At 45.6% G+C, this 15,279-nt stretch overlaps 1 protein-coding gene across 1 annotated transcript in view; it reads right to left on the reverse strand.

Annotated features, from left to right (window-relative positions):
- Positions 1-1,478: 1,478 nt before the first annotated feature.
- Positions 1,479-15,279, reverse strand: part of LOC144257830 (aquaporin-5-like) — a 31,966-nt gene continuing 18,165 nt past the window's right edge. The window contains exons 2-4 of the mRNA XM_077806000.1: positions 7,519-7,680; positions 7,000-7,080; positions 1,479-1,667 (exon numbers count right to left, since the gene is read on the reverse strand). Coding sequence (XP_077662126.1) covers positions 1,479-1,667; positions 7,000-7,080; positions 7,519-7,680 — 432 coding nt within the window. The remainder of the gene's footprint in view (positions 1,668-6,999; positions 7,081-7,518; positions 7,681-15,279) is intronic.

A 15,279-nucleotide genomic window follows, 5' to 3' on the forward strand; every position in this document is an offset into this window, starting at 1 on the left:
TCGGGGCCTATAGGGGTCATTTCTAGGCTATTGAAGGGTTGGAGCACTGTTTAAAAGATTCTTTTCCTTGAATTAACTTTAAAATCGACCCCTCCAAAGATCTTCTCTTACAGCAGAGTGTGTGTAAAAAGCATCCAGGGTCATGCCAGAGCCCATCATTGTAGTGTCAGATCTTCTCCCAGACAACTAGAGCCGTCTCGCACTCGCTGCTTCCCTGCCTGGAGGAGATTGCCTAGTTAGCTTATTGTGGGAGGGGGTTGTTTGTTTTTGGTTGTTTGTGTGCATGTGGGTGGGTGGGTGCTGTGCAGGTGTGAGTGGGCGGGTGTGCTTTGTGCGTGTGCAAAGCTGACAGCAGCTGGCACTCTCCCATATATATCTGAATTCTTTCCATTCCAGCAATGGACGGGGTTAACAACACAGGTGCTTCCAGCTATCCTGACAGTGCCCTTTGAATAGTAGCACTTCCATTCATTGACATTAATTCCCAGAGCGAGTTTCTCTTTCCATTCTGAAGACAAGGCAGTGGAGAGGCTATCTTTGATTGGACAGACTTCTGTTAGTGGACAGGACAAGATTTTGAGTGCTACTGAGCTCTTCTTCGGGTCTGGGGATGGTGATGAGGGTGGAACACATACCACGTTTACACATGGTGCAAGAACTGGGGAGGGATAGCTCAGTGGTTTGAGCATTGGCCTGCTAAACCCAAGGTTGTGAGTTCAATCCTTGAGGGGGCCATTTAGGGTTCTGGGCCAAAAATTGGGGATTGGTCCCCCTTTGAGCAGGGGGTTGGACTAGATGACCTCCTGAGGTCCCTTCCAACCCTGATATTCTATGATTCTAAGAGACCAGAGTTAACACCTCTGCAGGCATAGGACAAAGGAGGAATAGTGGGTTACAGATGGTTGCAAAGAGCCGTCAATCCAGTGTCTTGATTAAGTCTGGCCTGGAAGGCGGCACATGGCTGATGTACCATGCTCAGTGGCACTGCCAGAGAGGTCTGAAAGACTCTCACCCAGACAGGCACATGAAAGCTTGGCCATTTCACCTCCACCCTTTCCCATTAAAAACCCAAATTGATTATTCAGTATGAAAAATGTCCTGGGTATTTCAGTGTGACTATGGCAAGGGACACAATAGGCCAAGTCAGGATTCCCAGGAGGAGCAATATGAGCATGTTCACTGTCAAAGCAAACTAGTGCTCACACCCCCCAGTTCAGATAGAGCAAGGAATTCACTGGGTTTGGGGAAATCTGGGAGACAAACTGGGAAGGACACGAAAATCAAACCATTTCCACCCTAAGTTTCAAAGGACAACAAAAGAAATATGGCCCCAATTATCTAAACCTAGTAAATATCCCAGCTCGGAGCACAGGGGCAGCACCAGATAGCATCCCGGATGCTCCCTATGGTCCATCAGCCCCCAGACGCGACACTGCATTGTTCAACAGCTGTTCTTGGTACATCCCTGTCCTTGCTCCTCAGGGCATCTCGCTCAATCCCATCTCTTGGGTGGTTCTCTCAGCCTTGGATTGCAGGTTGCGCTCAGCCTTTGGTCCCTCCTGCAGCATGGTCAGCCACTGGCGGAAGCCGCTGCCTGTTGGGGCCAGTACCAGCTCATTGAGAATGGCCGCAGCCAGACCCCCGCCAAGTGGGCCCAACCAGAAGACCTGCACAGAGAGTCGGAGCACAGATGTTAATGAGAGTGGGCAACTCTGGGCCTGCCTGGGCTGGGTTGCTTGCAGGGGCACCGGAACAGGGGGGATAGGGCTATGCCCTCCCACTTTTTACCAGCCATAAGGGCAAGCAACGAGGGAGCGGGAGGAGAGGAGTGAGCAGGGGGCGGGGCCTTGGGGGGAAGAGGCAGTGCCGGGTTGGGGCCTTGGAGAGAATGGGCAGTAAAGAGGCAGGGCCTCAGGGAGAAGGGGTGGTGTGGCACAGGGGGGCAGGGTCACAGTTCAGGCACCTGTGGCCCCCACAACTTTTAGGGCACTTCCGCTGCTCCTGGTTGCTTGCTTGCCAGGTTGCTAAAGCAACCTCTTTCTCTGGGAGCAAACTGATGTAGGATATTCTCAAATGCATTGACAGTTCAAACTCATTCACAATAGAATCTTAGTGGATAACTCATGGTCTGCAGCAGAGCTGCATGAATAAAAGACGTTTTGATTTGCTGGCAATTCTGAAAAATTGGGGAAAAAAACCTCAACCCCTTGTTTCAGGTCGAACAGAAAACAAATCTTTTTCAAAATTTTGGTCAAATCAAAAGGAAAAAAAAAATTCATTTTGGGTCAAAATGAAATGTTCTGTTTGATCCAGAATCCAACATTTCGGTTCGATTGCAAGCATTTTTAAATGTTGTTGAGTATTTCATTTAAATAAAATGAAATGCAATTTTGAAAGAAAAATCTTTTCAAACTGGAAAATTGAAATGTTTCATTTCAAAAATGTCAAAATGAAATATTTCAGTTTTTCAGAATTTTCTTTTTTGTTGTTTTTTTTTTCAATTAAAATAATTTTGTGAAACCAACAGAAAATTGCTAACAGTCTCAGTGTCAGTGAATCTCTCTTTTCACCAAACAAATGTTGGGTATGAAAAATGTCACCCCTCTCTCAAAGGTGCTGGAGCTAAGGGTGCTGGGGGCTGCTGCACCCCGTGGCTTGAAGTGGTTTCCACTGTATACAGGGTTTACAGTTTGGTTCAATGGCTCTCAGCACCCCCATTATAAAAAATTGTTCCAGCCCCTCTGCCATCTCTAGCCCACAGCCAGGTACTGAGAAGATTGGGACTCAGAAATCCAAGCAGTGGTGTCTCGTTTGGATTGAACCTACCCATCTGTATTAGAGGCAGAGATGCTAGCAGTGCCTATAGTTAAGGTTGCCTGACACTTTCCATTATAAGACCCTTTAGTGGTTCCTGTTGCTTTTTCTTTACCAAACATTAACTGTTCATGCTGACATTCCCCATGTAGGACAGCTGCCTCAGGCTGAATTTTTGGGGGAAGTTTCAGCAAAAATGGTTCAGCCTTTCTAAGAATGAGATTAGGGGAAAACACATTGCTCGGACCATGTTAAAACAATTCCCAGCGCCGTCTCATTGAGAAGCTCCAGGGCCTCCACGCTTTGGAGCAGGGGCTTGAAATGGGCACCATTTAATGTCCTTTTAACATAGATTTGTGTGTGTAATTGTGGCTCCTACAAAGGCCACAGTCGCCATTGAGGTAGAACCCAGAACCATCAGCACTGAAAACACGAAGCAAGATCCCCAGCCAGTGTAGATTAGCCCAGCTCCGTGAAAACAAATGCAGAGGTGTCTATTTGCATGGGCTGAGGCTGCAGCCCCCAGGCATCTACCACTTTAGCAGACGGAATTGCTCTGTTTCTCTCATTGTAGTTGTTTGGGCCAACTCCTAGTGGGAAGTATAATCACACCCACAGGTCACTTTGTGAGGTGTTCCCCAGCTCTGGAAGTTCCTTCACCTGTCCCCGACTCAAAAACATTGTCAATAACAAAACTCCCATGGACCCATGGAAAAGAAGCCCTTGAGGAATTCCACCATGATTTCAACAATTTCCATCCCACCATCAACCTCAGCCTGGACCAGTCCACACAAGAGATCCACTTCCTGGACACTACAGTGCTAATAAGCGATGGTCACATAAACACCACTCTATACTGTTAGGATATAGATATTCAGGCCTGTCTGCAAAGGCCTGTACTGTAAGAATTCAGGTGTATTCTGATCACTTGGCTAGTTATAGAGGTATAAAAGAAAGAATCAAAATCACTGTCTGCCAGTGTAAGGTCCTTGTCTTACTGTGACAGTTTGAGGCCCTGTTCTTAGGCTCAGGCCTTTGGCTAAGCGACAGAGGCAGCCATAAGCTGGGAAGTGAACGGTCACATCCTCACATTCCAAACTAGTCCCATTGAAATAAGGTGCTATTGGGCTGTCAGGCACTATCAGGACGGGATTGTATTCCTATCACCTCCAGAGAAAGGGAAGTGCCTAGAAAATGTAAAAGGAAACTTAGTTTGATAGCATCCTGTCTGGCAAGAACTCACTTATCAATAGCTGGGATGTGAAATCCTCACTTCTGTGTTGTCTTGTCATTATAGTTCCCACTTTGCTGTTGTTTGTCTGTATAATCTCTGTCTGGTTCTGTGATTGTTTCTGTCTGCTGTATAATTAATTTTGCTGGGTGTAAACTAATTAAGGTGGTGGGATATAATTGGTTACATAATCATGTTACAATATGTTAGGATTGGTTAGTTAAATTTCAGGAAAATGATTGGTTAAGGTATAGCAAAGCAGAACTCAAGTTTTACTATATAGTCTGCAGTCAATCAGGAAGTGAGTGGGTGTGGGAGTGGGAATGTGTGTGAGGGAGATGGGAACAGGGAATGGGGGTAAGAAAATTGGAATCATGTTTTGCTAAAGGGGGAAATGGGAACAGGGAATGGGAGTAAGGAAGTTGGAATCATGTTTGGCTAAGGGCAGGAATGGGAACAGGGACACAGGTGTAAGGCTCTGTGGTGTCAGAGCTGGGAAGGAGGATACTAAGGAAGGAAACTGGAATCATGCTTGCTGGAAGTTCACCCCAATAAACATCGAATTGTTTGCACCTTTGGACTTCGGGTATTGTTGCTCTCTGTTCATGCGAGAAGGACCAGGGAAGTAAGTGGGTGAAGAAATAAGCCCCCTAACATATACCAGAAACCTACTGACAGCTATACTTACCTACATGCCTCCAGCTTTCATCCAGACCACACCACACGATCCATTGTCTATAGCCAAGCTCTACGATACAACCGCATTTGCTCCAACCCCTCAGACAGAGACAAACACCTACAAGATCTCTATCAAGCGTTCTTACAACTACAATACCCACCTGCTGAAGTGAAGAAAGAGATTGACAGAGCCAGAAGAGTACCCAGAAGTCACCTACTACAGGACAGGCCCAACAAAGAAAATAACAGAACGCCACTAGCCATCACCTTCAGCCCCCAACTAAAACCTCTCCAACGCATCATCAAGGATCTACAACCTACCCTGAAGGACAACACATCACTCTCACAGATCTTGGGAGACAGGCCAGTCCTTGCTTACAGACAGCCCCCCAACCTGAAGCAAATACTCACCAGCAACCACACACCATACAACAGAATCACTAACCCAGGAACCTACCCTTGCAACAAAGTCCATTGCCAACTGTGTCCACATATGTATTCAGGGGACACCATCATAGGGCCTAATCACATCAGCCACACTATCAGAGGTTTGTTCACCTGCACATCTACCAATGTGATATATGCCATCATGTGCCAGCAATGCCCCTCTGCCATGTACATTGGCCAAACCGGACAGTCGCTACGTAAAAGAATAAATGGTCACAAATCAGACGTCAAGAATTATAACATACAAAAAACAGTTGGAGAACACTTCAATCTCTTTGGTCACTCCATTACAGACCTAAAAGTGGCAATTCTTCAACAAAAAAACTTCAAAAACAGACTCCAACGAGAGACTGCTGAATTGGAATTAATTTGCAAACTGGACACGATTAAATTAGGCTTGAATAAAGACTGGGAGTGGATGTGTCATTACACAAAGTAGAACTCTTTCCCTATGTTTATTTCCCCCCCCCGCCCCGCCCACTGTTCCTCACAGGTTCTTGTCAACTGCTGGAAATGGCCCACCTTGATCATCACTACAAATGGTTTTTTTTGTTTTGTTTTTGTTTTTGTTTTTTTCCTCTCCTGCTGGTAATAGCTCACCTTTCCTGATCACTCTCATTACAGTGTGTATGGTAACACCCATTGTTTCATGTTCTCTGTGTATATAAAATCTCCCCACTGTATTTTCCACTGCATGCATCCGATGAAGTGGGCTGTAGCTCACGAAAGCTTATGCTCAAATAAATTTGTTAGTCTCTAAGGTCCACAAGTACTCCTTTTCTTTTTGTGAATACAGACTAACACGGCTGCTACTCTGAAAACTCTCCTTGAGTCCAGTGGGGTCAGGATCTGAGATTCTCTGAAAAAAGACAATGAGATTTGCAACAATTGGGTCTTTTGCTTTTTTTTTTTCTTCTAATCCCTCCAATTCCATTACAAGTTAAGTCTCTTTATGGAGACATGAATAACCGGGGAAGCCTGCACAGGATTGTGCTCTGCACGTATCCTGATTGAGAGCTTTAATAACCTGCCATGCGGGATGTACTTTCTGTCGCACTCATAAAGCAAAGAAGGAAATTGGCATCATCAGTCTCAAACAGAGGAAGAAAAGGCAGAATTGTCAGCAGTGGTACTAAAAACGCCAGGCTTTGCCCCAAGCAGTGGCAATGTAAACACAATCCTCGCTGAAACCAGCTGGCATTTCATCTCCCAGGGACCTGGGGCCTGATTATAAATCAGGCACAACCCATTGGACTAAATGGAGTGACACTGGTATGGAACCGGTGTGAGATCAGAATCAGGCTCTGCGCTGAAGTTCCAGCTGTGGTTATTCTCTCCAATGGACTTGATTCTGCCACCCCCCCTCACACAGAGCACGCTGTCTGCTGAAAGTGGTAAGATTGCTCTTTACTCCTGTTAGCGCTGCAGAAGCCAGGACAGCTATGTGGAAGTGAGCCAGCCCAAGTCTGTTCCAGCTTGTGCATCACCAACAGGATTGGTTGCTAATTACCTATGTTACAAATGTGCCATTGAAGGCCACGGGCTGCACAGGGTGTCAATGGAAGCAGAAACTGGTCTTCAGGACCTTTATTACTGGGGATAATGCATGAAAAGGAGAGGGCCAAGCTTGACCCTCAGATCCCAGGAGGCTCTGGCAGTTCTGGTAGCCAGAAATTACCTACCATTGTACTTGGAACCTGGGCACACTTGATCTGAGTAGGCAATAAACCCAGAGACCCCACAATGCCATTTGTACAGTCGCTTGCTGGAAAAGAACCACACTTGAAGCACTGCACAGTCTAAACCAGGCTTGGAAAGAGCTCACTTACCCAGTGATTAGCAAATTCAAAAGTAATCAAAGCAGGGCCCAGTGACCGGGCAGGATTCATGCTGCATCCGGTGTAATTGATCTGAAGAGAAAGAGTGAGAGAGACACAAGATAAACAGGGAGGCTGCAGAAGTTGTCAAAGGGGGGAAGCGTAGGGATCCCAAGTAGCAGGATAACTTCTGCAGATGCATCAGCCCGACTCCCTAGGGTATGTCTACAGTGCAATTAACCCCCGCAGCAGGCCTGCGTCTGCTGACTCAGGCTTGGACTGCAGGGCTGTAAATTGTGATCTAGACCTTCGGGCTCAAGCTGCAGCCCAAGCTCTGGGCACCATGTGAGCGGGGAGGGTCACAGATCCTGGGCCTCAATGTCTACATGGCAGTTTTACAGCCCTGAAGCATGAGCTCTGAGAGTCCAAATCCAAAGACTCCCAAAAGAGTTCTGCCCAAGGGCAGCCTGCAGGACCAGGCTTCCTGAAAGGGATGAGCTGCTGCAAGCTTGATGTGACCAAAGTACTCACGGCAACCAGGTGCCCCAGCATGACAGAGAGCCCGATGACCAGGTGCCTGCCCTTGGAAGGGTCTTTCTTGCTCCCGGACGTGGCGAGGATGCAGAGGACCAGCTGGAAGGAGATGATCACCTCTATGCTGAGGGCTTGCAGGAGCGTGACCCCCGGAGCCAGCTGTGCTTTCAGAAGCAGAGACAAAACAACAGCATTACAAGGTGGAGAGGTTCCGCGGGGGCCAGGACTTGGCCTCTGCTGGGCTATGGGGAATGGCAGGCACCAAGTGCAGATAATGCCTCGGGAGTGTTCCCGGCTCCGGGGCAGGGCTGGATTACCCAATAGGCAGACTAAGCACATGCTTGGGCACCAACAAAGCAGGGGGCACCAAAAAAACAGATTTTTTTTGAAAAAATATGATTTGATATTTCAAAAAAAGCATCAAAATAGTCATGATGGGAAAAATCAGAACTTTGTTAGTCTTCCTTACACTCCACTCCACACTCTTCCCCCGTTTTTCTGTTCTCTTTTTATTACTTATCCCCACCTAAACCAGGGGGGCATCCTACTAACGTGGATCAAAATAATGCGAGGAAATCAGATCCTGTCATGTATTGCAATAAATTTATGTTTTATTACTGATATATTCTTCTGCGTTATATATACTTGTATCATACTTATCCAAGACAATATGTGATGAACTCATTGGTCTAATGAATGACAATGTTCGTTCAGCTATTGTGGATGAAATAAGTACTGCAGGGTACTTCAGTTTATCTGTTGACTCTACACCTGATCTTTCACATATTGATCAATTGAGCATTGTACTAAGATGTGTCTCCCACAGATGGAAAACCAGTTGAACAATTTATAACATTCCTCAATTTGAAAAGCCACACTGGTGAAGAAATGGCAAATCAAGTACTGCATTATCTGTGCCAAGTTTGCAAAATAGATTTCTCAAAGTGCAGAGGTCAATCTTATGACAACGCTGCCAACATGTCAGGGCGTTAGCAAGGAATGCAGAAGCAGCTTTTAAAACAGAATAAACATGCCATATTCATACCATGTGCTTCACACTCTCTCAATCTTGTTGGCTGCAGTGCTGTTGATTGTTGTCCAGTGGCAGTAAGTTTTTTCTCAACAGCCCAGTTACTTTCTCTGCCTCAACACACCAATGGGCAGTTCTTAAAACAAATTTGGGCAATGATCATGTGTTGAAATCTCTTTTTAATACTCACTAGCAGGCACATGCAGTGGCAACAAGTGCAATTCTGGAGTCCTACTCAAAGATTGTGGATGCATTAGAAAGTATAGCTGAAGACCAATCACAAAAAGGAGAAACTATATGAGAGGCAGAAAACATTGCAAACAAGATGCAAGAACTAGAGTTTGTATTCATGTTGACCACGTGGAATGAAATTTTACACTTTGACCACACAAGTCAAGCTCTCCAAGAAAAAGAATTGGATTTGAAAACATGTGCAGACCTCTGTCAACCATTAGCAGACCATTTACACACTTTGAGGAATGATTTAGAAAGATTTGAAGACATATCAAAAGATATCTTGCCTGATACTTACTACAAAGAAGCCCAGTCCCGCAAGCGAATCAGGATAAAACAAGCAAATGATAGCAGTGCAACAGAAACAGCATTGAATCCTAGAGACAAATTTCACGCATCTACTTACTACGCTATAATAGATACACTTGAAGCTCATATGAAGAGGAGAGCTGAAGTGTACAAAGTAGCATCAAGTAGATTTTCTTTTCTAAACGATATGGCCTTATCTGACGAACAATATTCACAAGGTTCCCAAAAGCTAGTTGACTCATAACCTGTTGACTTGAATATGAATCTCTGTGGAGAAGTACAGCAGTTCCACTGTTATATGCGTGCAAAGTTTAATGAAACAGGAAAAATGAAATTCAGTCACATTGAGCTTCATGACACAATATTGAAAGACGGAATACGATGCGTATTTCCAAATGTAGAGATCGCAGTATGGATTTTTCTAACACTGATGATTACTAACTGCTCCGCAGAATGCTCTTTTTCTCAGCTGAAAAGAATAAAAAACCCTCAGAGAAGAACAATGTGTCAGGACAGGCTTGATTCACTTTCCCTAGTGTGTATGGAAGCGGACATGCTTCGTCAAGTCAGCTTCGATGAACTTGTCCAGAATTTTGCAATCAGAAAATCTAGAAAGAAGCTATTTTAATTTCAGCATACATATAAGTTGTGTCATTTAGAAAAATAAAATGTTATTTTACGGGATAGTATTGTTTTTATTTTGAATTACATATGGGGGGGCACCATAATCTTTTCAGTGCTTACGGCCTCTAAAGGTCTTAATCCTGCCCTGCTCAGAGGTGTTCACAGCACAGGAGGACAAGGCAGGCTACCACAGCACAGGCAGCTGCTGGGCAGAGGAATTTCACTGGTGGTTCCATTAAGGCCAAAGTCCTTCATGCCCTGGCAGCAATGGTGGGATGTGGCTTACTGTCACTCTTTTCTTCCACCATCATTTACAAACAGGGGCGAGGGCACTGGACTGGCACGCAGAGTTCAGTTCCCTGCATGGCCACTGCCACCCTTCAGCAAGTCACTTCGCTGTTCTGTGCCTCAGTTTCCCCATCTGTACAATGAGGATAATGATACAGACCTCCTTGTAAAGGGCTTTAAGCTGTACTAATGGAAAGCCCTAGGTATTATTATTATTAGTTATTATTATTATACCCAGAGAGGTTTGGCAACCTGCACCTATGTGTGAACACACACACACACACACACAAACCTGCTTACAAGTGTGCAATCACATAACACCTCCCCTCCATATACTGCAGTTTCACACTCACTGGCCCCATGCTCTGACACACAGGCACATACAGACCCTCAGCCATGCACACACCCAGCCACACACACACACCATTACCCCCAAATTCACACACACACACACACCCCAGCTCTTCGCCCAGAACTGTATGGGCACACTCGGCCAGCACCTTTCCTTGCACCTGATCACAAACACACCGCATTCTCTATCCCTTCCCTTTTTTAAATTCTTACTCATGTTTATCTCATCAGTGCCTAAGGACATGTGTAATGCTGATAGACCCTGGTCGTTGGCAGGCAGGATCGAACCGAGGACCTCTGGAGCTTAGTGCATGAGCCTCTACCGCATGAGCTAAAAGCCAATAGGCTGATAGCTAAGGCTGTAGAGCAGACTCATTTTATCTCTCTCCCTTTAAGTGGTCTCGGTGCCACTAGATGGGATGGAACACCACACCCAGGAGGTGTGTGGGTTACACATGAGAATGGCCAAACTCGGTCAGACCAAAGGTCCATCCAGCCCAGTATCCTGTCTTCTGACAGTGGCCAATGCCAGGTGCCCCAGAGGGAATGAACAGAACAGGTAATCATCAAGTGATCCATCCCCTGTCGCCCATTCCCAGCTTCTGGCAAACAGAGGCTAGGGACACCATCCCTGCCCATCCTGGCTAATAGCCATTGATGGACCTATCCTTCATGAATTTTTCTAGGGTTTTTATTGAACCCTGTTATAGTCTTGGCCTTCACATCATCCTCTGGCAAAGAGTTCCACAGGTTGACTGTGCATTGTGTGAAGAAAGACTTCCTTTTATTTTAAACCTAATGCCTATTAATTTCATTTGGTGACCCCTAGTTCTTGTGTTATGAGAAGGTGTAACTAACACTTCCTTATTTACTTTCTCCACACCAGTCCTGATTTTATAGACCTCTATCGTATCTCCCCTTAGTCATCTTTTGTCCAAGCTGAAAAGTCCCAGTCTTATTAATCTCTCTTCTGACAGAAGCTGTTCCATACCCCTCATCATATTTGTTTCCCTTTTCTGAACCTTTTCCAATTCCAACATAACTTTTTTGAGCTGGGCGACCACATCTGCACGCAGGATTCAAGCTGTGGGCGTACCAGAGATTTATATGGCAGCAATATGATATTTTCTGTCTTATTATCGATCCCTTTCCTAATGATGCCCAACATTCCCTTAGCTTTTTTGACGGCTGCACATTGAGTGGATGTTTTCAGAGAACTATCCACAATGACTCCAAGATCTTTCCTGAGTGGTAACAGCTAATTTAAACCCCAACATTTTTTATGTATAGTCGGGATTATGTTTTCCAATGTGCATTACTTTGCATTTATCAACACTGAATTTCATCTGCCATTTTGTTGCCCAGTCACCCAATTTTGTGAGGTCCCTTTGTAACTCTTCTCAGTCTGCCTGGGACTTAACTATATTGAGCAGTCTTGTACCATCTGCAAATTTTGCCACCTCATTGTTTATCCGTTTTTCCAGATCATTTATGAATATGTTGAACAGTACTGATCCCAGTACAGATGCCTGGGAGACAACACTATTTACCTCTCTTCATTCTGAAAACTGACCATTTATTCCTACTTTTTGTTTCCTAGCTTTTAACCAGTTACTGACCCACAAGAGGACCTTCCCTCTTATCTCATGGCAGCTTATTTTGCTTAACAGCCTTTGGTAAGGGACCTTGTCAAAGGCTTTCTGAAAATCTAAGTGCACTGTATCCCCCTTTTCCACATGCTTCTTGTCTCCCTCAAAGAATTCTAGTAAATTGGTGAGGCATGATTTCCCTTTGCAAAAACCACGCTGACTCTTCCCCAGCAAGTTATGTTCATCTCTGTGTCTGATAATTCTGTTCTTTACTATTGTTTCAACCAATTTGCCAAGTACTGAAGTCAGGCTTACTGGCTTGTAATTGCCAGGATCATCTCTAGAGTCCTTTTTAAAAACTGGCATCGCATTAGCTATCCTCGAGTCATTTGGTACAGAAGCTGATTTAAATGACACGTTATAGATGACAGTTAGTAGTTCTGCAATTTCATGTTTGAGTTCCTTCAGAACTCTTGGTGAATACCATCTGGTTCTGGTGATTTATTACTGTTTAGTTTATCAATTTGTTCCAAAAATCCCTCTAATGAAACCTCAATCTGGGACAGTTCCTCAGATTTGTCATCTAAAACAGAATAGCTCAAGTTGGGGAATCTCCCTCACATCCTCAGCCATGAAAAAGATGCAAAGAATTCATTTAGTTTCTCCACAATAGCCTTAACATCCTTGAGTGCTCCTTTAGCATCTTGATCATCCAGTGGTCCGAGTGGTCGTTTAGCAGGCTTCCTGCTTCTGATGTACTTAAAGAAAATTTTGCTGTTACTTTCTGAGTCTTTGCTAGTTGCTCTTAAAATTCTTCTTTGGCCTTCCTAATTATATTTTTACATTTCACTTGCCAGAGTTTATGCTCCTTTCTATTTTCCTCAATAGGATTTAACTTCCACTTTTTAAAGGATGCCTTTTTGCCTCTCACTGCTTCTTTTACTTTGTTGTTTAGCCCTGGTAGCTCTTTTTTGGTCCTTTTACTTTTTTTTTAATTTCTGGTATATATTTAATCTGAGCCACTATTATAGTGTCTTTAAAAAGTTTCCATGCAGCTTGTAGGAATTTCACTTTTGGCTCTGTACCTTTTAATTTCTGTTTAACCAGTTTCCTCATTTTTGTATAGTTCCCCTTTCTGAAATTAAATGCTACCATAGTGGGCTACTGTGGTATTCCCCCCTCACCTCGAGATGTTAAATTTTATTAGGTTATGGTCACTATTACCAAGCCATCCAGCTATATTCCCCTCTTGAACCAGAGGACTAAATCAAGAATTGTGGGTTCTATGGGGGGGAGGGATAGCTCAGTGGTTTGAACATTGACCTGCTAAACCCAGGGTAGTGAGTTCAATCCTTGAGGGGGCCATTTGGGATCTAGGGCAAAAATTGGGGATTGTTCCTGCTTTGAGCAGGGGGTTGGACTAGATGACCTCCTGAGGTCCCTCCACTCAGGGCAGGACTGCAGCCTATTTCCCTGCAGCCTTTCCAGCAGCAGATCCCTAAACACGCCTCCCTCATCCAGAAAGTGATTACTCCTTTTTCAGCAGCAAAGCCCCTACCTGCAGCCAGCTACCTGGCTTTATACAAGCCCTGCCTGTTCGTGCACAGGTGAGTCTATTCCTATTCTGTCCTTTCTTCCACAGGACAGAAGCAACTTTGTCTGTACAAAGTGCAAGCTGGTATCCATATTGGAAGAGAAGATTGAAGGTCTGGAGCAACAGATATCGACCCTGCGTTGCATACGAGAATCTGAGGATTTCCTGGACAAAAGTCAGGATATGCTTCTACGGGCACAAAGCTCTAAAGATTTAGAGCAGGTTGCACAGTGGAGCCAAGAGGCCAGTGAAGAAGCTTGGCAACATGTGACCTCCAGAAGAAGAAGGGGGAATGTCCGGGTACCAACAACGCAGACACAGGTAAGTAACCGTTTTCATGTTCTCTCCACAGGTACCATTGTGGAGAGTGGACCAGATGATACGTCTGGGGGGAGAAAGCAGAAGGAGACTCCGCTGGTTGGAAGGCATGAGATGCGCTGTCCTGAGGTTGGGGGTTCCACAACCACCACTCCCAAGAGAAGGAGGTGGGTGATGGTGGTCGGGGACTCTCTCCTCAGGAGGACTGAGTCATCTATCTGCCGCCCTGACCGGGAAAACAGAGAAGTCTGCTGCTTGCCAGGGGCTAAGATTCGCGATGTGATGGAAAGACTGCCGAGACTCATCAAGCCCTCGGATCGCTACCCCTTCCTGCTTCTCCACGTGGGCACCAATGCTACTGCCAAGAATGACCTTGAGCGGATCACTGCGGACTACGTGGCTCTGGGAAGAAGGATAAAGGAGTCTGAGGTGCAAATGATGTTCTCGTCTATCCTCCCCGTGGAAGGAAAAGGCCGGGGTAGGGACCGTCGAATTGTGGAAGTCAACGAATGGCTACGCAGGTGGTGTCGGAGAGAAGGCTTTGGATTCTTTGACCATGGGATGGTGTTCCATGAAGGAGGAGTGCTGGGCAGAGACGGGCTCCACCTAACGAAGAGAGGGAAGAGCATCTTTGCGAGCAGGCTGGCTAACCTAGTGAGGAGGACTTTAAACTAGGTTCACCGGGGGAAGGAGACCAAAGCCCTGAGGTAGGTGGGCAAGCGAGATACCGGGAGGAAGCACAGGCAGGAACATCTGGGAGGGGAGGGCTCCTACCTCATACTGAGAATGAGGGGCGATCAGCAGATTATCTCAAGTGCCTATATACAAATGCACAAAGCCTTGGAAACAAGCAGGGAGAACTGGAGGTCCTGGTGAAGTCAAGGAATAATGACGTGATGGGAATAACAGAGACTTGAGGGATAACTCACATGACTGGAGTACTGTCATGGATGGTTATAAACTGTTCAGGAAGGACAGGCAGGGCAGAAAAGGTGGGGGAGTTGCACTGTATGTAAGGGAGCAGTATGACTGCTCAGAGCTCCGGTATGAAACTGCAGAAAACCCTGAGTGTCTCTGGATTAAGTTTAGAAGTGTGAGCAACAAGAGTGATGTAGTGGTGGGAGTCTGCTATAGACCACCGGACCAGGGGGATGAGGTGGACGAGGCTTTCTTCCAGCAACTCGCAGAAGCTACTAGATCACACGCCCTGGTTCTCATGGGTGACTTTAATCATCCTGATATCTGCTGGGGGAGCACTACAGCGGTGCACAGACAATCCAAGAAGTTTTTGGAAAATGTAGGGGACAATTTCCTGGTGCAAGTGCTGGAGGAGCCAACTAGGGGGAGAGCTTTTCTTGACCTGCTGCTCACAAACCGGGAAGAATTAGTAGGGGAAGCAAAAGTGGATGGGAATCTGGGAG

Source organism: Eretmochelys imbricata, chromosome 27 (genome assembly GCF_965152235.1).
Source record: "Eretmochelys imbricata isolate rEreImb1 chromosome 27, rEreImb1.hap1, whole genome shotgun sequence".
Taxonomy (NCBI): domain Eukaryota; kingdom Metazoa; phylum Chordata; order Testudines; family Cheloniidae; genus Eretmochelys; species Eretmochelys imbricata.